This window comes from Acanthochromis polyacanthus, chromosome 3, assembly GCF_021347895.1.
Source record: "Acanthochromis polyacanthus isolate Apoly-LR-REF ecotype Palm Island chromosome 3, KAUST_Apoly_ChrSc, whole genome shotgun sequence".
Lineage (NCBI taxonomy): Eukaryota > Metazoa > Chordata > Actinopteri > Pomacentridae > Acanthochromis > Acanthochromis polyacanthus.
In genome coordinates this window covers 14058410-14084525 of record NC_067115.1, presented here as the reverse complement: position 1 = coordinate 14084525, position 26116 = coordinate 14058410, and the positions used below count along the sequence as shown (strand labels likewise).

Below are 26116 nucleotides of genomic sequence, written 5' to 3'. Positions count from 1 at the left end.
CTGTCCTTTCAAACACACACAAACCCATTCTGTATTTGATATAAATGTTATATATATACTTTTTTTCTCAATGTCCTATACAGGTCATGCATTTGCTACAGAGAAAATAAAGACTCAGGAATCCCTACAGACCTGCAGTGCAGGAATCGTATGCAAAGCAGGAGACACTGTGACTAAAGCCTGAATAGGTCCACATGCAAGACAGTCATGTGTAAGGAAGTGATCCAGATCATATCACAAGGGTGAATTATCCAACATTATTTATCTGCGCTTTGGGAGCAAAAGGCCTGGAAGCTTCATCTTTGTGTTTGAATCCCACTAGTGTGATTATTCACATATTTCAATTTTTGAGCCAAAACGGAAACACCAACAAAACTATTTTAACAGAGAATACTCCAGTAACAATACGTTTAAGGGAAAATCCGAACTGAACCTTAAATTCTGCGTACAATCTTTTTGTCTGGTCAAAGAATACTGCAACATGATATTTTTGTAAGACCGATATACAAATTAATCTTAAATTTCGAGAAAAAAGATCTTATAATGTGATGTTTTTGCAACAATAATACTGAATGAATGTTTTCATCTGTAAATAATGTCTAAAAGCAATGATTATCTGTATGTCTGTCTGTCTAATTGATTACTGTGACATCAGTCTGTTGGTGACAGCTATGGATATCTGCTAAGAGTTACAGTCAGGCTGTTTATGAATCAGGAAGAAATGGAAGACATCATGAGTGGTGGACTGGCTCTGAGCTTCTCATATTTACTAATCCTGAAAATGACCCTAGAAACACTTCAGCGAGGAATAATTGGTCACTTTTGAGGGCACTTAGGAGAGCAGTAAGAGCTACTTGGCCTCAACATGTGACGGTTCTGCTGTGTGATGTTAAATGATTGGACATGAAGGAGTTTAGTTGTTTCCCTCCCATCAGCTCGACACGCCTCCTCTGCAGCAGTGTCACTACAAATGAAGCTGTGGAGGGAAGAGTTTAGAAAAGTTGTGCAGATGAGCTGTTTCTCATCTCTACAGAGCAGATCACACAGGAGGAGCAATTATTCATGACTTAAATGGCAGAAGAACTGTTACTGGAAAGCGATGGAAAACACAACGGGGTGAGTGGGGTGAGTCTTTGCACTGAGTTGTGGTTACACTCTTCCGGTTGCTCTATTTGAAGTCTTTCATTGAGCACTTTAAGTCACATACTTTGCTTATTTATGTTGTGAGGGACTTCAGATCTCACTGTCATAAAATATAGATATTTGGTTTGTAGTTATGCTTCGTATCAGATGATTTCTGTGTTTCCTGACATGGACATTCTACAATATTTGCACAGTTCAAACCTCCTTTATGGTTAAAAATCAAAACAAATACACTAAAGTACAAGTTTCAAACCCTACAGCTTTGACCAGAGTGATGCAGCCTGTGAAGAAAAGCACATCTGATACATAATCAAGCTAAACTGATGCTGACTGGCCTGCATTGTGAGCTCAGGGCTATTTCCATGTGTAGTCGTTCAACAATCTCCACCGGGTTATTCCCGGCTAAATTAGGTTTCAGTAAGGAACTATGCTGCTTTTGTTTGTCAGAGTAAAGGGTTCCTTCTCTGTCTGCTGCTCTTTGTAGTAACACGCTGCCATCATACATTTCCACATCAATACGTGGATTTGACTCAGAATATCTACAGATAAATAAGATCAGGGTTAATGTTTCATGTGCTCAGCTACCAGCTTTTCATCCAAAGGTACAGACATTCAAAAACACATGATAATCCTCACAGGCTTCACCTCGCAGGTCAGCTGAGCTCAGTGTGTGGAATTTAGGATGGCAGCCAAGAAGGAAGCTTCAGGCCATTACTAATGAAAATACAGTGGCAGAATGAACAGGACTCATGTGACTTTGAGGTCTCTGGGTGGCCAACAGAAGAATCCAGCATGAGAGAAAACCTTTGTCATCATCTTATATAGTTATGCCACAAGTCTATCCATCCTCTATACACCGCTTTATCCTCGCTAGGGTCGTGGGGGGTGCTGGAGCCTATTCCAGCTGACTCATGCGAAGACAGGGGACACCCTGGACAGGTCTCCAGTCTGTCGCAGGGTTACATATACAGACACACAATCACACCTACGGACAATTTAGAGTAACCAATTAACCTCAGCATATTTTTGAACTGTGGGAGGAAGCCGGAGTACCCGGAGAAAACCCACGCATGCACAGGGAGAACATGCAAACTCCATGCAGAAAGATCCCAGGCTGGGATTTGAACCGGGGATCTTCTTGCTGCAAGGCGAGAGTGCTAACCACTACTCTACTGTGCAGCCGGCCACAAGTCTAAGTGAACATTATTGTCTATCTCTACGTGTGCAGAACACACAGAGAAAGTGAAATGCCCTTTTGTCAGAGTCTCCCAGTGTAGAAAAAAGAAATATATACATATATGTTATGCAAAATATAAAATGTATGGGGAAAAAGCAAGGACACGCTACAGAAACTAAAGAACATGGAGCTAAAGTGGCATAGAAGCTCTACTGCGTCCACACATGCCACCATCCTATTTAGAAATATATATATATAAAAGATCAGAATCATCTGCAATATACAGTTCACACCTAAAGTATTCATTTTTGGAGTAAAAATGTGAAGTCAGCAAGTAAATTATGTTGCTTACTGGTTAAGTGAAAAAGTAAAAAATCTCCTTTCTTCTGTTGCTAAGAAAACAGTTACATTTAAGTGTGCACAAAAAGTTGTAGAAATTCTTGACCACCACTGAGTTAATCCACTCCCTAGTCAGGCGTGACTTAAAGGACAATGATCAGATAGCATGACTAGTACACAGACACTCCTTTAACCAGAGACTATAAAAATCCACATTTATTCAAACAACCATTTGTCGGCTAAGAAATGATTTCAGACAAATTTGGATGTCTGACAACGTGATCTTGTTCCTTCAAAATGCCCACCAACTTTGCTAAATCCTTCAGAAACAGTGGAACCACATTCCACAAGCAGCATCGACGACCTCATGAACTCTGTCACAGTTGCCTGGAAATACGCCATGCAGATGTTGGACACACTGACTTGTGACTTTCTGGACTATGTCCCCACTCTCCATCCGCAAATTATCATTTCCAACATAGTGCATATGTAGCTGATTCATGGCATCCATTCTGTTGTAAAGATGCTGTTTGTTGGAGCAACAAATATTTATTCCACTATGGTTAAAAAAAATAATTAAACTTAGTAACTTATGACATGCCGTGTATATTTTTGTTCAGTATATGTTGCTGATTTCACACACATCTGTCAGATAGACTGAAAATGTTCATAACATTTAGTATCAATCTGTATTCTGGTAATTTTGATCATGTGACTTTTTTTTCGGGATATAGCTCAGACTCTAAGATTCATAGAGCTGCTTATTCTGGACAGGTCAGAGCTCCATAAAAACTGACATTTTATGATGCAGTTTTTCTCATGCCTGCCTGTCCTCATCTCCTCTACAGCACCTCACAAAATCACTACTGGCGGTGGCTTTCCTGGCCTCATTCGGCAGCTCCACGCTCTACGGATATAACCTGGCTGTCGTCAACTCTCCTGCTCAGGTTCGTGTCACTTCATCGTGACAATCATCACTGCTGTCATCATCACTGATTCCAGAGTTTTCTGGGAACCTTAAATATTTCCTGTTTGATCTCCCCAAAGCTTCAGCTGCTGATTTAGACACAGTGAGGCTCATATTGTATCTCATTGTCATGTGGAGTCATGCAAGTTTGTGTATCTACCTCAGCATATCATCGATGTTCTGTCGTGTTGACTCCATCATATGGTTCTTTCTGTTCCTTCGATGTTGGATTTGCAGCGGTACAGTGACTAAACTGTGATCCATTCCTGTTTGGACATGGGCAGAAGCACGTAAAGCATGTGAGAAAGTTCAGAGGAGGAAAATGCAGCCATAGCTTTGAATCCAAACCAGAACGATGAGATCAGACAAGATAATCCTTTATTAATGCCACAGAGGGAAAATTTACGATACGGTTGTTTTACAGACGATAATAATTATTGGTAATCAAGACAGAGCAACAACTGAGTTTTGGAACTGATACACATTAAAGGATAGATTTTACCAGCAGGTGATTGCAGAGAACCTGTTATTCATAACTAGGCTTCTTCGTTAGTAAGGATTACTGTAGCCGAATATGCACGCTAGCAATAGGACATCACAGGACTGAGATTAAACAGCTCTGTTTTATCGCTTTTATTGCCCACTAAAACCAATATCTTAAAGCATTATTAGTTATGGTTTTCCAGATACTGTATTAGAGTAACCTGCAGATCTGTGTCTGTCTCATAACTTACCCGCTAGTCATTAGTTTAGCCTTAGCCACCGTGAAAGTGGCTAATGACTTGGTTTGTGGTGACAGCTTGTGTTTCTTTTTCTGTTTTTTTGAGTTCCATCTTTGTTAGAGAAACATTTCTGAGACCACTGAGTGACTACAGGCAGCTCCATCAGACCTAAAGTGGTGCATTTAATTTACCGATAATAAAAATAACGATATCAGAAATGTTAAATATCAGCTCAGATAATAAGCAAGGCCGATTATCGGTCAGTCTGTAGTTGTCATTCACTAGAGGCTTGATGTCTACTGTTAGAGCTACTTTGTAAAGAAGTTTTATGTTATATTACAGTATTTTAAAATAAAAAATGTAGAAACCTCTGATGCAGTTTAAATCTGCTCATCTCAGGCTCATTGTAGGTCAGGAATTATCTACCACAGTGCTGTTTGATGTAATATTACATCAAACAGCATATTAGTAATATTTAAATATTTATGAAAGCTGCTCATGCACTTTCTCTGGTTAAATCCATAAATGCCACTCCCATATCTGTGTGGTAACTATGGAGTCAATTATTAGTGATTAAGAAGCAGGGGAAAACCACTGGCCTGACTCTGTCTAATGGTCATACAGTGTATTATTTCTTGACAGAGCTAGTGTCAGATCACACAAAGATAAGTTTGTAGTCGCTAAGCTAAACCATCATCCTCTCAGCTTCAGCTCTACACTGGGCATCAAGGGTGGAATCAATCTTCTCATCTAGCTCGAAGCAAGAAATTGAGCATTTTCCACAATCCTGAACAGTTTCTTTAAAAATATACCAACACTGTCTCCTCCACAGACAAAACAAACAGCAGCTTGCACGTGGCTTTGAGCTGTAATCGGTTTAGCCGTGACATTCCTTCAACAGGACTAGTGGCAGCTGGAGCAATTCTGAGTGATTTCCAAATTCAGTTTGAGAAACTATGGTGGTACAAATTAAATATTTGACCTGGATTGTGGCTCCTTCGTAGGATTCACAGCTCATCTGTGTGCACCAAATCAGTGACATGGCAGAACAGTATGTAGGTGAGTGAGAGGGGATCCTTAAACAGCCAGTTTTGTTGTGTGTTTTAAACATTAAATTTCATTATTAGAGAGCTAAACTTACCACTCATCCTCAATTGCAAATTTTAATAGCAGCTACATGCTGGAATGGAGGCGTTTTCATGGTAGGGACGAACTGTTACTTGTTACAGTGGTTAACTGCTTATCTTTTGTTTGGGTCCCACTTATCGCAAAGCTTTTTATTAACTTCAGGGATTTCTACATTTTAAAATCAGGCAAAGTGTTCGATGGTTTACAATGTCAGGAAGGTTGAGCTTTGGGATTTGGGCAAACGACAACGGCAAATATGTCAAATGATATTTTAAATGTACTGTAATTGTAGTGTATATTTCCAGTTACACATTGTAAAAATACATTTCTATTTTTAAAAGTACAGACTTTTGATGCAGATATTTTTACAGTTTTGTCCTGTTTTCCTTACTGTCAGCATAGGAATAAATACATTTTCTGCAATTGTACAGATAATGTCTTTTTTAAATTATGTTTTTGCTGATTTTTCTAAATTTATTTTTGTGGCTAGACACTTGTAGAAATACCTTCATACACTCTGTTGTTCTTGTAATTTAATTTTGACTTCAAGGCTTGAAAAAGTCAGCAGGAATTGTGGAGCAAAGCAGAAAGAGAGACAATCAATACCAGGTCATTCAAAGTTTCCGAATTGCCCATTTGACTCGTGCCTTTTCTTCTTTTGTCCTGATTTCATGTGGATCATCACTCCATCTGTTAAACCAACAACTTTCATTACTGCTCATAGACACTCAGAACACAAAGCAAAACAGGTTGCCACTGTTCAGTACACAAGATTATCAGATGTGAATTTTACGCTGTGAACACTCATGTTTCTATTGTGTCACATTTGTCAGGGAGCTCTGCAGACTTTCACTGAGGTTCTACTTTTGTGCAGGAACTTTGCACAAGACAGCAGGTTGCATCAGTGAGGGGTTTTTTGTTCCTACTGTCCTGTGTTTTTCAGTATTTTCATGATCTCACTATTAGACTTCATGGAAAGATTGGCAGGGATGCTTAGAATCTATTTAGGGATGCAGAATTCTGATTTGTTCTCCCAGTGATACTGATTCTGATCCCTTGACTTTTCCTCCAGTATTTTAAAATCTGTGGATGAAACAGGTTTGATTTTATTTGTCAGACAACATGAAGACACTGAAGAGGTTAATATCGAACGGTGAATATTAATAAATAGGTTTGCCGTGGTGCTGCTCTTTCATTTGACCAAACGTTTGTTACAGGGGGGGTGGAAGCTGGAGAACCCAAGCGCAGACACACAGAAACTGGCAGACAGGTGAATAAAGGCAAGAGATTTATTTAACCAAAAAACTAAACCAATACATAAATGGAGAACTGAACTGTGGGGACAGAACTAAACCAAACAACTCAAAACTCTACAATAAACACTATGAACACAAAAATGGAAGTCTACCAAAACTAAACTGAAGGAGAGGTACTCACAAGATGGGGGAAACTGAATACAGAGGGGAAAACAGGCTGAGGAAATCCATGGGCAAATGGAGATGAGATAGTGACTACTGGCTGGTGACTGAAGCAGGGCTGATGAGAATCCGTGAGGAGAACGGAGTCCAAACGGAATCCAAAAAGTGGAGAAGCAAATCCAAAGAGAGCACAGAGTCCATAGCACGTGAGTTTATGATCCAGTAGAGTGTGAGTGAATGACCAAGGCTTAAATACCTGAAGGCGAGGTAGTGAGCAGGTGAGCTGAGTTAGCTGATTACTGCAGCTGACACTCATTGCAGTAATCAGCAGGTAGAGTGCAAGCAGGTGAAGCAGGGAGAGCAAGGAGGTGAGTGAACAGGGAGAGAGAGACAGGTGGGAGAGATGACAGACAGAGGGAGCCAAAGAAAGACAGGTCAGAACAGAAACAGATCAGCAACAATAGGAGAAAGAAGGAAAAAGAGGGAAAAGCAGGAAGAAGGGCAGATGCTGAAACAGGGATCATAACAACGTTGGAATTTCACAGCAACAGTAATAATGATACTTATGAAGTATTTGCACTGGAGCTACAGCAATAGTGGGCTTTCTGCTGTTTTAAAAACAAATGGTTATTTTGATGTATTTGGCTGCTTTGTGTGGATAATGTTGATTCACAATAATATGATGAAGCTTAATAGCACAGTTAAAGCAACAGTCTCCATAATACTTGCGTCGGTGGGCACAGTGCAGCCACAGTATGTTGTAATTAAAGTTATGTGGGTGCAAGTCTCTGCCATGAAGTTTTATTTAAGTATAGCAGGGTTTTTTGTTTACAACATGTACTTAGAAAGACATAATATTGTGGTGTCCAAGGTCTCAGATATGAAGCTAATTATCCCATAATTATGAATATCTGGAAAATGTTCATGAAGCAGCATCACATTCAAGTAGAGTCTGACATGTATTAACGCCTGTCCGCCTTTGTTCATGCAGCAAACCTTACATAGTAGCTACATTTTTTAATAAAGGCTGGTAATGGCTTACTGATACCAGAGGGCTGCACTACAAAGCGAGATTTGTAGATTAGAGATGTTGAGCCTAAAGCCAGAGTTTTCAATGTCATGATAAAGCTGGCTCTCCTTTAACCTGCTATATCTCCATGGCAACTTATGCTGCACAGCTAATCCACTATGGAGGAAGTTCTTTTCAAAGTTTTGAATTTAAATGAAGCATCTTCCCTTTACCAGTCCGTTTCCTTACGATTCTCTGTGAGCATACAGATTCTCACCTGAGTGAAAATGTTTTATCTGTTAACCGGGTTAGCCTTAATGTTAACAAGTTTTATGTGTTGGGTTGAAAATAAAACACAGATTAGACAAGTGATCAGTGTGTTTGTAATTCATCACAGAATATTCAAGCTCGTCACATGACATGTTAATGTGAGTGTGAACAGGGAGTGTTTTTAGGTTTTGTTGGACCAGCTTACACAAAGAAAGCCTGACTGTCTCGTACACGTTTGCTCGTCTGATCCGCCTCATAAGGTTGATACTGCCATAAATCAAGAGGCACATTGCAGTTTAGTGACATGATCGACCATGCTTTTCATCGTCCAGACAAGAAGGTAAAACCTAGATCTCTTGAAAATCTTCTTTTATGCACAGTATGCTATTCTGGTCAGTTTTGATCACAGGCAGAGTAAAGATTCATATGATTCTGTGATCCACAAGTCTACCAATTAGTGCTGATACTAAAACTGACCCTTACTCTTCTCTCAGTTGTTTCAGTTGTTTGCTGTCGTGTGAATAAATCGCACCTCTTGACATGAATCAGGTTTAATGTACAGTAGTTCTCCTGAGAAGTTTGATCATTTGGAAGATTCACTGTCAGATAAACTGAATGAAATCTGAAGGATGCTCCTGAATCTTACAATACATTTTTTGCCACACTGCACACACACTCATTGTTTTTTCAGACTTGTAGTTTATGACCCCTCTCTCTTCAAATTGAATTTGACTTTATTTGACTGAATTAATGAGATGATGATGTCAAATTTTTATAGCCAACATGTTTATGCTTCACGTTCATTTGTGTGATGGGATAAAATAATTAAATCCTCTCCTTTTTTTGCCATGTTGAGTTTGTAAACAACTAGAATTTCACACCACAGTGTTTATGCAAAAATCTAATTTACCGGAAAAACATGAAAAGATGTTTGGTAATCGGGGATAATATGTTGTTATAGCACATGATCTGTGTGTGTTGGAATTGTTGGACAATGTCTGAATAATTTAATTCTCTTTAAACTCTCCACCAGTACATCAAAGAGTTCTACAACGAGACGATGACAGAAACTTACGATTGGACTCCACATGAGGAAGTTCTCACCGTCTTGTACTCGCTCACTGTGTCCATCTTTGCCATCGGTGGGATGACTGGTGCTCTGCTGGTGGGCCGACTTGTCACCACATTTGGAAGGTTAGTCTGAGTGTGGATATATTACATGTTTGTATTTATAAAATGCCATTTATTTGTGCTTCTGACCATTATGGATACCCTAATAATCAGAAAGTTGTACTATAAGAGTCGCTGTGTCCAAACAGGAAAGGGACGCTGGTGAAATCTACTGTTCTGGTGTTTATTGGTGGAGGTCTGATGGGCTTCAGCAGATGGAGCAGAAATCCTGCCATGGTCATCATCGGACGTTTCATCACTGGAGTCCATTCAGGTAGGCCTCACTCATTCCTGAATGACCCCATCAATTCCAGTGTGAATTATATCCCCTTATTTATTTAATTTTTTTTAATTTAGTATTTAGTATTTTGTTAATTCTTCTTCTTCAAAATTTAATTTATTCATTAAGTTTAACGAAACCCACAGTGACTAAGAGATGAATGGGAATAAAAGAAAGCAATACAAAATTATGAATAAAAAATTACAACACAATAAAGATGGAGTGAGAAGCTCTACTCGACTTCAATGCCAATAAGAAGAGGTGGGTCCACAGCCGCCTTAAATATTTTTAAAGTATGAGCAGTTTTTGCATGAGATGTTCAACTAAAGCTTGATGGCTAAATAAGGTGGCACCAACCCATAAAAACAAATTTAAAAATGTTAAAATCAACCCTGAAAAGGACAAGGAGCCAGTGGACAGAGTCCAATAAAACTGTTAAGTTATTATTTTGCCTTGCTGGTTATGCTTATTATAACACATGAGTAACTTTTTCTTTTTTCTTTGTGAGACATATTGGCTTCACTGAAAGAAGCTGTTATTTGAACACTGAGACGACCCTTCTGTCAAATTTGACGGAGCTGTCGACAAAGTTTTTTCACAAGTGTTTGATTTTTTTGAAGTCAAAGCGTCAAAGTAGCATCAGGGCCGTCCAAAAGGTCAAATTAACCAATCACAACAATCTCTGGCTTATTTTATTAAGACTGAGAATATTTTAAACCATTATTTGGAGGCATCCTGAATTAAAAAGATAAAATTTAGCTGCACATTTTTTATACTATTAACAGGTCTTTCATTTGAAGCTGTACTTTTTGGCTTTTTAGGGCATATTATGGCATGTATAAACACTAAATATTAAAGTGTATCACATGTGCTAATACACTGAAATGTATAAAAATGTCGGTGGAAATAAAAAATGTCAAAATCTGACCTATGACAATAGTATTTTTTTTTTTTACATTTGCTTTAGATAAAACTCGATTTTGATGAAAACAGAACACAGATAGCTAATCTTTGACTAATCACATCCAACAGGAATTTCTCTCAGTGTGGTGCCAATGTACCTTGGTGAAATTGCCCCAAAGAACCTGCGAGGCTTCCTGGGCCTCATTCCCAGCATCCACATTTGTCTTGGAGTCTTCATTGCTCAGGTCCTAGGCCTCTCTGAGCTGCTGGGAAAGGTACAGACATCACAGAGTTCAACTGCTGCACAGGTCGACTATCCTGAATTTTAAAAGTAATCCAGATTTTCTTTCTGGATTTTGAATTAAAGTCTGATCTTGCTGCAAGATGAGGGTTTGAGATCCAAAATGAGCAGCAGCCCATGCATCACTTTAACCCACAGCCCTCAGAAAAGAAAGATTCTCCTATCAAGTCTGAGCTTGACACTATTTTGAGCACACAAGCGCTTTGATGTCACGTCGCATGTAACTTACAAGCTTGAATAAGTTGCTTTATGCCGTATCTGAACAGGCTGGCCTATATTACAGAATTTTCTTTCCCTGTATCTGATAAAACGTGATCATATCTTTCCAGATGCCCACTTACAGTATGTCCAATGAGTGGAACAGCTTCGCAGAAAGATGAAGTTAAAGAAAATTCTTGCCATGTTTTTATTACTTTCTGCTAATTATGTTCATCCCATTTGAAGAAAAATAATCATTTCTGCTTATACACTTACTATGAATCATAGGTGGAATAGGAAAAGCTGCTTATTTTCATTAAAGTTGCTCTCTGTCATCAATTAAACCCCCAAAGACTTATCTCTGTGTTTTAAAGTTGCATATTTAGAAGTTTCTTTCCATGAAAAAAAATCCCTTTCCACCTCTGTCTCCACTTAGTTCTCCGCTACTCAACTCGAGCACACCAGCTCACCTACGACTCTACTCAAACACTGTAAAAGTACCCTGAGCTACACAATAGCAAGCTGTAACTTGAACTTGAATATCTGAGGAAAAATAATGATACAGAAAGCCCTGCCCTGCAAGTTTTGGTTTGTTACGTATGAAACCCTAGAAATCTGAATCTGTGTTTTGTATTCTTCTATCATCTGTAAACTGTAACACTGTATGGACATGGAAAAAAGGTAAAAAAAATAAGGTGTGTTTACCCACACAGGAGGAGCACTGGCCTCTGCTCCTGTCCCTTGTGGTGTTTCCCACCATAGTTCAACTGATGCTGTTGCCATGGTTTCCAGAGAGTCCACGGTACCTGCTGATAGAGAAGAGAAATGTGCACGCCACCATTGCAGGTTAGGAAGTGTACTCTGATTCCTCTTCTCTCCTGCAGTATGTCTTAAACTCAAACTGGACTGTTTTGCAAGCCTTTCCCACAGCACATCACTGGGTGTCTGGGATTTTAAATATTGTTGATGTCCCGTTTCTTTCTGTTCTGTAGCCCTGAAGAGGTTCCGCACTAAAGGAAACATCCAGGCTGAGGTTGAGGAGATGCAGGAGGAGCAGCGCTCTCTGTCCTCCATCCAGACCTTCTCTGTCCGCAACCTGCTCATGGACCGCTCTGTTCGCTGGCAGGTCATCACTATTGTGGTGGTCAACATCGGCATGCAGCTGTCTGGAATCGATGCGGTAAGTGAGAAAGCATTGTTGGTATTTTAGGCCTTTTGTGTGTGTGCGTTCACATTTTAAGTGCGCAACAACTGTTCAGTTATTACATGGGAGTGATGGCTCATAGTGCTACAGCTCCCAGCTGTGCTCCTCCCATCTGTCCATACATCTCACATACACCCACTGAATGATGGAGCAGGAGGCAACGTGACCACGCCTCATTATCTTCTACTCCTCTCCCTCAATGTTACCTCACATAACAAGGTCCACCCATCGGAACATACAGTCAAACACATCTTTGTGCTCATTGCTTCATGGGGATGGAAGCTCTAGGCATGCTGGCTCATATGCTTGTACCATTTCCCAGCAGGGGGACACCCTGCTGAGTGTCTCGGCTCCAGCTGTTCCACAGAGGAACACTGGAAGGCTTCGAACATGCAAAAGAACCCATGTGTCCAAATCTGTGGCGCAAAAGGCAAAAACTGACATTTTAAGAACAGGCATTTCGATTTAAATGACTTGCACAAAGAGGAATAAGTTAACAATGAGTCATTTCTGCTGCTACTGCTGAAACTGTCTTGTCATCTACATCATAAAGCGACAGCCCCACATCGAAACTTCTTCTGCTTTTGTTTTGTTTTTGCTCCCACATCTGCAAGAACTACTGAACCACACGATAAGACAAAGTATCTGCTATATATTCACATTCATTATAAAGAAATCATTGGTTAAATATGAAGAAAAAGGAATGGTACAGCAACAAAAACAGGTAACTAAATACAGTGCAAGTTCAACTGCTCTGATGCTATAATCTAAATAAAGAAATCTTCCGGATAACATAGAATCTTTCCCAACTGAACACAATGCACGACCTCTATCTGTACAGCTGACTGTACATTGTGGCACTGGGTCCTTCAACGTTAACACAATCAGCACCATTGGAAATAGAGAACAAGCCCAGCAATAAGAGCTGCACGTTCACTGAGTCCTTTGGTTTGCTGTGGATCAACTAACTTTATATTTGCATCAAAATTAAAAAGAAGCCACCAAAGTGAAGAGAAAAAGTGGAGAGTAGCATGCAAGTTGAGAAACTGAGGGCAGATATGTGCTGAAAGATTTGAAAATTTGGGTCTGTTTAGGAAGACCAAGATGTCTCAATGACGAGTGAAGCTGCTGGTTGATATCAACAGAACAAGGCAATGAAAGGTGTGGAATGCTGAGACTGATTCTTAGCACCTACCTACTCCATCCATCCATTCTCGATACACCACTTTATTCTCACTAGGGTCATGAGGGTTGCTGGAGCCTATCTCAGCTGACTTGGGTGAAGGCAGGGGACACCCTGGACAGGTCGCCAGTCTGTCGCAGGGCTACATATACAGACAAACAATCACACTCACATTCACTCCTACGGGCAATTTAGAGTAACCAATTCACCTCAGCATATTTTTGGACTGTGGGAGGAAGCCGGAGTGCCCGGAGAAAACCCACACATGCACAGGGAGAACATGCAAACTCCATGCAGAAAGATCCCAGGCCCAAGCCGGGATTTGAATCTTCTTGCAAGTGCTAACCACTACGTCACTATGCAGCCACCTACTTACTCCAAAATATTGAAACTGAGAGGTTTGTTTTCTATATAACATTAGATTATCTGGTTGCACTTGGTCCCCTCTTTGGTTTTCACTGTTCTAGAGTGGTATATGTGCACTTTTGCAGATGATCTTTCCCTTTTAACATCAAATGGTCAAACAAAGCAGAGCAGTCTGGTGATGGAGTGTGACATAGACAGAGATGGGATTACTTTAAGGCTGTGATTTCCACCTTGGATTAAGGCATGTGGTTTATATTTTAAGTCGGTAAACTAGTGGAAAATGGGGTAGTTCAAGTATCGTACAAAATCTGAAAATAATCATGGCAGTTAGTTAACAAGTAGGTTCTCTGATTCCTGTGGCCTAAAGAGCTGATTTAAAGGGACCACATGGTGCAAAGTCCAGCCTTTCTTTGTCTTTTTTATAGAATTACTTGTCCTCAAGTGTGTCTAGACACCCATAAAATGTCAGAAAAGACCATGTCCTTGTTACTTTCTTATCTCCACAGACCAAAAAATACTCCTCTGAATGAGTCATTGAAGTTTTTTCTCATTTTTGTCTTACTCCTATCTTTGTGATTCCTTGATTGTTTCAACCTGTATCCAGTGACATAGCCTTGTCTCCCTCTTTTGTACCAGTTCACCTTTTAACCTACCTTAGTGTTCTCTCCTGCTTTGTGCATTTAGTTGTCACGTTACAACAGCCTGTTGTGATGTCAAAACAGGATAAACACCCATCCCAGCTGGCTCCTCCTCCTTTTCCCAGCTCCTCTCTGCCTCTCATTCAACAGAATAGATGCAGAGAGGTGTGCTCACTGCCTTCTACCTGAAAGAAGTGTGGCAACAGCAGTTCAGTTGAATTTAAAGCTACAAACACAGAAACAGTTATTTTTAAACAGAGCTAAAACCAGAAATATTACAGACATAGTACATTAAGTAATATGTGCAGTATTTTGAGCTGAAGCCTGAACTACATCTTCCTGGAATATGAGAGACTCAGACAAACCTGCTAAAATATGGGACCTTTAAACACACTTGGGAGGAGTGAGGAGCTAAACAATGCAGGAATATCTAGCTTTCAGTTAAAACGTGTTTTGTTTTGTTGTTTTTTTAGTATAGAAGATTCTGATTAGTTGGTGTTCTACATTAGTGAGGTGGTTTAAGAACAGCTTGTATTTGGCCTGGAGGAGCCTCAGAGGTAAATGAGTCAGGACTGCTCTGCTTACTGTAGCCACCACACACACCTCACAAAGTACAACACTTTGTTATAATACTGCACCTTAAAAGTTGACCGTAGCAGTCTGTCGTGCGAAATGAGCTGTCATCTGCTGTGTGCTCTCAGTAGCTCAAGCTTCTTATGTAACTGTGCATAAGATTGTGGGTCAGAACGGCCAGAAAAGCATGCTGGTTTTCATACTGCAGAATCAGACCACATGTAGGAGGATAAACTGGTATTTTTGGCAAGCAATACTTGACGTACTGTGTATTGGGACATACTAAATCTCTTTTTGCCGTATTTTATAGTATAGCGATATGAATATTTAAATGCACAGTGTGACTCTGGGTGGATGGATGAGGAAGTCTACTTAACTACCACTTTTGTTGAGCTGTGTATAGCAGTTTTGTGAATGAATTATTGCCATGTATAAAAGCAAGATAACCTATCTGATAAGAAAAATACGTTTAACAGAAGGGATTTTTTCACCAAAGAAGGATTTTCGTCAATTTCTAAGACAATTAATGTGTTTCAAAACTGGTCTCAGTCTGAGTTGTTTGTACCCTTGTAGGCTTTCTGCTTTGATAAAGACGTGTGCATGCAAAGTTCAGCCCTGCAATGGTGATGAAACACGATATGTTTGGTTACTAAATCAACAAGAAAGCCTTTAACTGCACCGATCACGAGCTTGTCCACACCTCATCAATGATGGATGTTGCATCAGCAAAGTGTGATTAATGAGAACTCACAAATTAATTTCAAGGGGAGCACTTGTCAGGAGTCCATACTGATGAAACGCTGGATCTCAAATGCATGAGTGATGGTCGGCCTGATGATAATGATCACTTTGATGAATCACATGGATCATCAAATAAGTAGAGCGACTTTCTGGCTCCTCACAAAAACGAGGCAAACTTTGATTTTCGGCATCAGTGTGTCTGTTTGTCTACAGTCCAGCATAATCATCATGTTAATAAACTTCATTTCATGACAATTTCAGATCTGGTTCTACACAAATGACATATTTAAGAATGCAGGAATCCCAGAGCCTCATATTCAGTACACAACAGTGGGGACTGGTGCCATTGAGGTCATCTCAGGAATGCTGGGGGTGAGTAGCCACTATCAAACTTTGGAAATGGTAAGATACTGTGATTGTGACACTATTTTAAAGCTTATTTGATTTTGAAACAGCACTATGGAAACAACAGATGAATCAATGGACCAAGAGATTCAGTCAAATCTGTTAAAGTAACTACTGTAAATAAACATGCAAGATACTACAGATGTCAGAACGTGATATTACTATCTATTTAGCATTGTAAAAGAAGTGTCTTTGAAGCTTTTTGACCAGTGTTATGACAAAGCAAGCTGCTCCTTTGACTTCATTTAAAAAGCACAAGTTTTACATTTTAAAGGCTGGAATTGGAATTGCTAAGATGTTTTTTAAAAATGGCAGAACAATGCATCATAAAGCTGTTATTCTATCGTCATGCAGTGTAGGACTGATTGTATTTTTAACCTCAGTCCAAAAACACAGACGTCTTTCCTCTGTTGAAAAGCTGTTGTTGAACTTTTTACCCAAAGAACTGCAATCGTATCATGACTGAAAGGTTTTGGTTTTTTTAACTCAAGTTGAAACTGTTTTCTAAAATTGATCAGTAATGAATAATCTGATATTTTTGATTAGGTTTTTATGGCATTCTATTGTAGCACTGTGTTATTTTTTAATTGTTCTGTGTATGCTTTTGTTTTCTGTTGTCTTGTGTATTTTTGCATAAAGGCTCATTCAAGAAAGAGCACTGTAAACAAACTTTGGGTATTAATGCTCTAGCGCTGTAATAATAGAAGTAGTAGTAGTAGTAGTAGTAGTCGTAGTGGTACCAAATGCACTAGTAATCACTGATAGAATGTGTCAGATTTATCTCCAAATTGCTAATTACAGTTTATGTAAACGCTACATAAACCTAAGAGTCCATATACAGTATATTGTCTCTGCTGCACAAGTAAACATGAAACTGGCAGAAGATAAAATGATTAAAGAAATCATCTCTCTCTGGTTAATTTCTATCGTACCTGGTATTTCCAGTCTTTCACAACTCCTCCTGCTTCCGTGTCCATCATTCAGTGTTTTACTATCGAGCGTTTGGGCAGAAGACCTCTGATGATCGGTGGCTTCCTCTTCATGGGACTTTGCTGTGCTGGAATCACTGTGTCCGTCCTCTTCCAGGTACAGCTCATCTGACATCCTGCTGGTGTAGGAATATTTTACATTAATTTGCAGATTAAGGCATAAGACAAAGAGTGTATTTTTTGAAAGGGGGCTGAGGGCATTTACTTATTTACATAAACTAATATTTGTGTCTAATTTAAGAACTCAAGCCATTGGTTAACCCTTTTTTTTTGCATTAAAACATCTATAAGAATGTTATTCTCAGCGAAAAAGTGTTGTTTATTTTAAAAATAAGAAATATATGTCCTCTTCAATAAGTTTAGAAATCCATCATTTGCCTCTATTACTGTCATGTTAGTAATTGTAAATAACCATACAAACAAGAAAGTAATTATGTATAACCATGAAGTAAATGTCAGGAGCCCCATGTGGCACTAATCATGTTTCTAATGTTACATATGATCAAGAATGACTGAGTATAGTTGAATGAATAATTAATTAAAAAAAACTGTTTACATCCCATGATTTGTGTTTGACCAATCACAGGCGCAGCTGTCCTTCATGCGCTACATCAGTGTGGGCTGCGTTGTTGGGATTATTGCTGGCTTCTGCATAGGTCCAGGTAAAATGTCCCTCTGCGTCCTCAAAGACAACTCTCCAACACTTAAACACACCAGCACCGGTCCTGTGTATAAGGTAACACTGCTCCCTGCTGGAAACCGGCTCCATAACAGGCTCCAGAGCTCAGAAACCAGCCTCCCCTCCCTCCCTCCCTCCCTCCACTCTCCCCCTCTGTCTGTGTATTTCATTAGTCTTGTAAATTAGGAAATCCTAACTGCCACACTACATCCATTCCCACAACCATTTGTACACTGGATGAGATGAGCGAAGTGAATTAAGAGGCGATGGTTTACAATGTTGGGGAGCCACGTCGAGCGGACCTGCGAGGATGATGAATTGGGAAGAGTCTGGTTTACATAATGTCATTCGTCAAACAGGCAAAATCCATACCTCAGCACACGGATGAGGATTTCTGTTTGCTGCAATAATTAGACTTTTAATGGCTCATTGTTCATAAGCTAGCTGTGATGAATACGGTTTCCTTCAGACGAAACCTTGCTTGCACAATGACGCCCTCCCATATACATACCGCAGATGTTGACAAATTACGGCCTAGTTATGGCTTTGACAATATTAAACCTTCTCTCTCTGCAGTTATCCTGCACAGATAATGAGGACATCATTTGGAGAGCTGATCATTAGAGCTTTTGCTAATGCATATTTCTCCTTCATAGCCTTCACTTCTAACAATGAGGAATCATGTGTTTAAAGCTGCGACAACATCTCGTAGATCCGGCGTATCAAACTAATGAATTGCACAAGTCCTAGCAATTCGGTTTCTTGCGGTTTTGAGTTGGAGTTTTGCCAACTTGACAAACACCTTCCTCTCTTGTCAGCCTATGATTACTGAGTAATAATGAACACATAATTAAGTGCGCACAGAAAAAGGAGCGTAATAGAACAGCACTTGAGTTTGAGGAGTGTTTGTCATTTGTCATATCATCTTCTGTTTACTTTGAATGACTGCCAATGAATGGTCCTGCGTGGGAATATTGATATAGTAATTGAGGAATGAAGATGCTGGTGTTAATTTCACAACACCCAGTAGATTCTTATAGCTGCACTGAGTGAGTCAGTGTGATATGTCTCATTACAGGATGTGACAGGATGCTTAGTTGGATCAAACCAGGAGATATGACGAAGTTTGTGTCAAAATGTGACCTTTTAAAAAGAACAAAAAGGTGCTTTTGTCTCATTTGTACAGCTGGCGTTCCTTTCCTGATCACTGCAGAGCTGTTTAAACAGTCTCACCGGCCGGCTGCCTACACTGTGGCTGGTTGCCTCAACTGGCTGTCCAACTTCACCATCGGCTTCGTCTTTCCCTTCTTAGAGGTCAGAACAAACACTTACTCCTTTTACAGTTCTGGGTACACTTAGATGTAATTCAGATTATACTCCTCTGATGTCGCTCTGTGTGCTCATGTGTGTGTAATTTTCAAAATCTTTACCCTGAAATGATCAAAATGCACGTAACTGTGTGACTAATCAGGCCCAAAACATTGTCAAAAGACCAACTTTTGCCTACAAAGGTTTCATTTATTTGAATCTTCAGCCTCATTGGCACTGACTACCTTGGCATTGCATCCACACTCTGTTGTTTCCCCCCTCACATTGTCAGACATGGGGCAGGTATGATATGGGCTGTGTGAGTAGAGGTGACTCCCCAAATACCAATAAAACTGCCAATTAAAACCACGACCTTGCTGTCTGGCATCGTCCTCAGTGTTGTTCCAAGCGAACAGCCACAAAGTAAAGAGGATAATGAACTCGTCCTTCAGAAAGTGACCGTGCAGCTCTACATTAATTCAACACGGATCCTATAAAACATACAGGTTCTCTGTCAGATCATTTGGTTCTTAACTATTCTATTTTTTAATTTTACAGAAAACAGAACAACTTCATAGCTGCTAGAGGCCATATCTTTGTCATTTGGAGCTTATTTGGCATCTAGTTTTTTGAGATAAGCTCAGCTAAACATGCTGTCCTGGATAAATTTTTGTAATAAAGTTACAGAAAAGGGAATTTCAAACAATTTTCACACATGACTTGGGTTTGGAAAGAAACAAAAATAAAATACATAAACTTTCTCGTATTTTTTTTAACTTTTATTTTGCAAGTCCTTCCATTTTTCTTTGACCTTCTATAATCCAAAGCAGTTTCTGGGCGTTTTTTTTTTTTTTGCTACTGTCACATTTTTATTCACTGTGGGCTCATTTTTCACTGCAATATAAAATCCTGCACTTATATGGAAACAGTACAACCATGACTAGAAGCAGACAAAACTCAGAGATGTCTGTGTGCAGTGTGACACAACTATAAACTATGTATGTCATAAAAAAGAACAAAAACTAAAACTGAATCTCTTTAAACATATATTTTACAAAAATCTGAAGAAAAAAATGGACTCAACGTGTATAACATTTTGAAAATGCCCATAGGTTTTATCAATACTGAAAAAAATGATGACTCTTTATACTGCAGATATTGTACTATTAACATTTCACATCTATCTGATCTGTGTTAACACAGCTTGCAGTTCAACCCAGTTCAGCAAACAGAAGTTTCAGAATTTCCATTATACAGCTGTTGACCACAGCTGAGTCCTTATGGATTCTCTGTTGGGCCGAGAAGCACAGAACTGTTTGTTTTTTGCAGAATTTGGTCAGTGATCAGTTATCAGTGGTCAGTTTATTTTTGGTGTTTATTTTTAAATGCTGAGCAGAATAAAGATTTTTTTCATGAATTATCATGACTTTTAGCTCAGTTTTGGTTATGTTATGACAAAACTCATGCTCACATGATAATTCAAAGGCATTTTAGGAATTAGAAATCCAGTGACTCTTCCTGTTTTTACAGTTTCTGTTTCTAAAATTGATCAATTTTAGCGATAGATAGCGAAGATGACATGCCTTTTAAGCTCACCATCAAGTTTTGGGGTTCAGATATTTTCATATTAAAAATAGCTCAAATAATTACGATGTGTAATAGGAAAGACAAAATTTGTGGTAACATTAGTGTTGAATATCAACCTAATCTGCAATTTTCCTCTTTGCAGAAGGTTTTAGCATCTTTTAACTCATTGCTTTAGTGTTTTGCTTCACTCTGCTCTGACAATGTGTTTTCCTGCAGAAAAAGGCTTATTAGCAAAAACATCACTGAAAACCCACTGACAGACACAGTTAGTGACTAGTGAAAGATTTACCAGCTAAAGAGGCAGATATTTCCCTCAAGAGTTAGTGTAGGCCATAACAGACTGGAAAAGAGAGGGGATATTTGTCTTAGATTCCCAGGGTTGTCAGGAACATTACTCTAAATGAATGCTAATGTTGTTCTGTGCCTGGCTGATGTGTCAATAAGCAACTGTTTGCAAACAGCAAACAACTTTATGCAGTGATAGTACGCCAGGATTCCGTTTACAGCTTCTTTTTTTTTGCAGCCTGGAAAAGTGGAAAAAATAAAGTATAGACACCTTAACATTTTCAGCCCTCTGGCACTTAAGTTAACTAATCCATTAAATTGTAAATAATCCATTTACATTGGCCTGATTTTCATGTTCTCAGATCACTGGCTTTCATTAGCTTCACTGCTTGTCTCTGTTTATAAAGCAAGTCTTCGTTTTTTGTTTTTTTTAAATAACTATGCATTTGTATTACTTTGTGTCCTCCCACCCCAGATAGCTACGGGTCCTTACTGTTACCTGATCTTCTGTGTGATCTGCTTGGGAGTGGCCCTCTACACCATCTTCATCATCCCCGAGACCAAGAACAAAACCTTCATGGAGATCAGCCAGATGTTCGCCGACAAGAACAACATCCTGGAAGAAGAGCAGACGTTCAACGCTCATCTGAAAATGGCTATGATGAACGGTTACGGAGCCCTGGGCCAACACGACGAAGGCTAAGAGCTCAGAGAGGAGCTCGGCCGACGTCTTTTTCATGAATAAGGGGGTAAATGTGGCCACGAGATCTGCTGCTTTAAGTCTAATGCGCTCACAATGCACACAGCCATACACACACATTTACATATCTATTTTTACACATAAAATACCAGTTCATTTTTAGTCCAAGTGTAGCTCCTGTACATTATGTGAGACAGAATTTATACGGTCACGCGTTTCAAATCAGCCATCAGTCACATTTGAATCCATTTCTTCTAGGTTTAAAGCATATTTATGGGAGCTGAGTTGGTTTTTCACAGACGTTTCTACCCTCTGAGTTCTTCACATGATCATTTAATTGTTCACATCCAGTGTTGTCCTCTTGTTGCTCACTACAGAATGAATGTTTATTTAATTGAAATAGCAATAACCCATCTGACGCAGTGCTTCCATCAGCTTACTGAAGGAAGCTATGAAAGCCAAAAGTCACAAGGCATCATGTGAATAAAACATTTGCTGTTACTGTACGTTTACACTGAGTTCAAGGTTAATTCCTTGACAAAGTACTTGATTTATGTTGTCTTCACTGATTTTTGTCGCTTTTTATGCAAGAGAGCTGGGTATTGTGGCTACTGTGGTAGTCATTTCAAGTGTCTTATCCAAATATATGCACATGTATACAAATATTTATCACAAGTTTTTTCAGTTATTTTTAAACTGCTGTAGACAACTTTGACTAATATATGGAGGAGATATTAATATAAATAAATACGCTCCAAAACACAGATATTTGAACATAATTTTGTCTCTTTGTTCTCGGAAAGCCGATTTTCTGACTGAGAGTCACAATCACGAGCAAACATACAAAGTAAGCGGAGGAAAAAAATCCTGTTCATATGCAGGACGCTGTATTTCAGGTTTACCCTGCTGTACCATCAAATGCACAGCAGCACTGCTGAGTTATTGCAACACTTTAGCTTCTTTAGGGGCTTTTGTTTACTTCACATTCATATTTAACTGTGATGATGCTGTAACAGAAAGCTGTCCCCATACGTGGAAAATTAAAGAGAAATATCATTATGTGGCATTAGTGCCTCTCCAAAACCAAAACTAGCATAAACATAACAAAACAAACACTCATGATTACAGCACAAACACATTTGGAAAGTAATACCCAATAAAATGTGGATTTTAGAACCACAACCGAAATGATTCCCAACACTGACATAATGAAAAAAAAGTAGAAGAAATACTAAAAGTCTAAAGAAGCTCTTTATGCCAAAGCACAACGCTGGAACTAAAACTGTGAGATGCAAGGCAAAGAAATAAAGAAACTACTGTCCAATAAGATGCTGCATAAAGGCTTCATCAGTTGTAACTAACTGATAGATTACTGGTTAATGAATCATTCAGTTGTAAGTCTATTCTTCACCTTGTAAACAGCAGTTGATGGAATAATCTTACCACAAGCTCAGTTCTGTCGTTCCGCAGCTTCTGATCAAATCACATGATTTCTATTAGTGGATGGATCGGTCATAGATCTGTTTAGTAAAGACAAGAAGTCCTAAAGAGTTAAAAACAACAACAACAACAAAAACATAAAACACACACTATTCCATCTTATAGCGATGATCATATGACATGATCAGTAACAGACGGCTAAACAGACCTTCCAGTGATGTTGCTTTACAGAGCATGTTTAGTGTACACTGTAAAAAAACAACTGTTATTTTATGCAATTCTTCTTTTTTTTAGTTTTTTCAACATAGTTTTGTAATATACAAACATATAAATAACAAAAATACACAATGAATTTTCACGTCTAATTTAAAATAATGCTAAAATCCTATAACTGTGACTACAAATAAAACTTCATTTTGTTTAAAGAAAAATTGCATTATTTGCACATAAAAAAGATTTGTGAAATACATTGAGAATATCAAACTTTTAGAAATATATTTTTGAGATGGTAATTTCTCATTCATTTCTAGTATTCTTTTGGCGCTCCATCTGTTGGAGTATTTTTTGTTTTGTTTTGTTTTTACGACTACTTTTAGGTTGCCGTGTTGTACCAATTCACTTAGACTAGTGCTTTTATTCTTTCTTGAAAACAGTTAATAACTATTAATTCATGCTTATGGGTTTCTATCTTTCTAATGAATCATCAAATCTGCAGTTAAAAAATGGAAACTCTGTAAATGGATTTTGGTATAAACCATCAAAATGCAAACTGTGGAAACTGTTCAAGATGTTTTCGTGATGATCGCAAGAGCTCCAAAGACTAAATAAGTGTTACAATCAAGGAAGATTACTTTCCATAAACACAAACTCTTTAGAAAAGTTGACCTATTGAAATGTAATCTCCTTTCAAGAGTTATTCTTAGAAGGACCAATCTGAGGTCGGACTTGAAAATTATACTTTATCATACTGTGTACTGTAATTTGTATTAAACAATATACTCAGTAATATGTTGTATTTCACCAACATACTCAATCACCATCCTCCTCAGAGCTTGTTGTTCTCTCTCCCCTCACCTCGACCAGCCGAGGCAGACGGCTGCCCTCCCCAAACCTGGATCTGCTGCAGGTTTCAACTTGGTAAACGGGAGTTTTTCTTCCCACTGTCATCAAAGTGTTGGTCATGTGGATTTCTCTGTGTAATATGTGAATTGTAAGATCTTGTGAACTGATGACTTAAGTTGTAAATTGGCACTATGGCCACAGTTACATCAAGTTTTTTAATTTGGAATTATTAATTCTGAATTTACTCATTCAGAATTAGAGTTTTGTGCTTCGAGTTTACATGGAAATATTAATTCCGAATTAAGGCTTACATGGCCCTTTAACACTTGGGCGTTGGAAAGGATTCTGATTGGTCAGGGAGTGGACGCGACGTATCCCTGTTTACCGGAAGAAAACAAACTCCATTTGTCGTGGCACTTCTTTTCCCCAACAGCATGGATGAACAACTAATAAGCACGCTTTTCGCTTTGCTTTTTCTTGTCGTTTTGAAACAGCAACTCAAAAATGGCGTGCTACTTCTGTTGAAGTTGCAAGAATGTGGTTGCGGCAATAAGGTCGCAGAACGTGTACGTCACTACGTCATCGCTACGTGAGGAGCCAAGCACGCGCAGAATGACCGGAACTAACTGAAGCGGAATTAACTGTATACATGAATAGAACGTACAAAGGAATTACTTTATTCGGAATTAATATCTGAATAAACCAGGTAGTTTATTTGGAATTAACTTTTTAATTCAGAATGAAGTGCTTACAAGGAGATTTTAAAGTGGAATTAGCTCTAATTCCGAATTAAAGAGGAATTAAAGGTCTCATGTAAACGTACTGTATATAAATGAAACCTGGTCGAAGCAACTGGAATTATTTTCTATCTGGATGTCTCCGTTAACGCAAGATGCCTCGTAAAGTGTTGCTAAGAGGTGTTCTGGCCATCTCCTATTTATCCCTGCCATCCATCTCAAACTGTGTGGTGTGATCACAGTGTGAAGAAGCTGAAATGTGGCTCAGAAATGGCACGTTAAAGTGCCATCACCATGACTGCTGTTCTCAGTGAGGGCTGCAAATTTGCCATACCGTATGACATGCTATGGCAAATCTGGGACTCATACAGTATGCTGAGAGATGGAAAGTGCTGCTTGTCTCTCCCTCTGTCTCATCTCTTTCCCCTGCCTTTAGGCTGGTTGATCCATCTGTCAGCCCCTGCAGAAGGGCCCTGCAACCCCCGACTGAGGCAGAATGGATAAATGTTGTCACAGTCCTGCCTGTCCTGATATCACTGAGGAGAGAAAAGGGGGTCGACCAGAAACATGTTGTTTCTGGATTATTTTGGAGAATGATGCAACAGTCACAGCACTTTCAGACAGGAAAAGGAGAGAAAAGGTGAGGCGGGCTGGTGATGGAAGGTCAACCTTTGGAGTTGTTGATTTTCTGCTGAATGACAAATGGACAGAGGAGGTTCAGTCCTGACAGAAGACTGCAAGCTGAGGCTGTGTGGCTGTTCATATCACTCTCAAACAAAGGGCTGCTTGTCACGGAGACTACAGTATATTTCTGTGGATAATGCCACAGCGTTGTGCACAAGTGAAAACACACGTACACACACACACACACACACACACACACACACACACACACACACACACACACACACACACACACGCAGGCTCGCTCCGCCTCGGGCTGGCAGAAGCTATAAATCAAACAAATAGCATCACAGCCTGGCGAAGGAAGCATTCCAACAGATAAAATGCTCTCCCACACAACAAAGCCACACTCACTGCGTAATTAATTGCAACAAATTACCTCTTCCTCTCCCTGTCGGCCCCCACCTCGCCTCTTTTACGGCACTGACAAGCGCACTACACGCTCCTGCGCACGTGTGCATGCGGATGTGTATGCGCGCGCAGCGCACAACTCCAGTACGCACCATGGCA

The 26116-nt window shown here is 39.3% G+C and overlaps 2 protein-coding genes across 2 annotated transcripts in view; one reads left to right on the top strand and one right to left on the bottom strand.

Annotated features, from left to right (window-relative positions):
- lbx1b (ladybird homeobox 1b) overlaps window positions 1–10787 on the bottom strand; it is a 54046-nt gene extending 43259 nt beyond the window's left edge. The window contains exons 1-4 of the mRNA XM_022205944.2: window positions 10685–10787; window positions 9249–9373; window positions 6083–6166; window positions 3787–3892 (exon numbers count right to left, since the gene is read on the bottom strand). The gene's annotated coding sequence lies outside the window, so the exon portion shown is untranslated. The remainder of the gene's footprint in view (window positions 1–3786; window positions 3893–6082; window positions 6167–9248; window positions 9374–10684) is intronic.
- Window positions 1072–22487, top strand: slc2a15b (solute carrier family 2 member 15b). The gene is made up of 12 exons (XM_051945936.1): window positions 1072–1125; window positions 3508–3606; window positions 9207–9367; window positions 9493–9617; window positions 10656–10801; window positions 11739–11871; window positions 12018–12205; window positions 15992–16102; window positions 17120–17221; window positions 17711–17786; window positions 18990–19117; window positions 21459–22487. The coding sequence occupies exons 1-12, from the start codon at window positions 1072–1074 to the stop codon at window positions 21684–21686; spliced, it is 1551 nt and encodes a 516-aa protein (XP_051801896.1). The 3' UTR covers window positions 21687–22487.
- Window positions 22488–26116: the final 3629 nt, after the last annotated feature.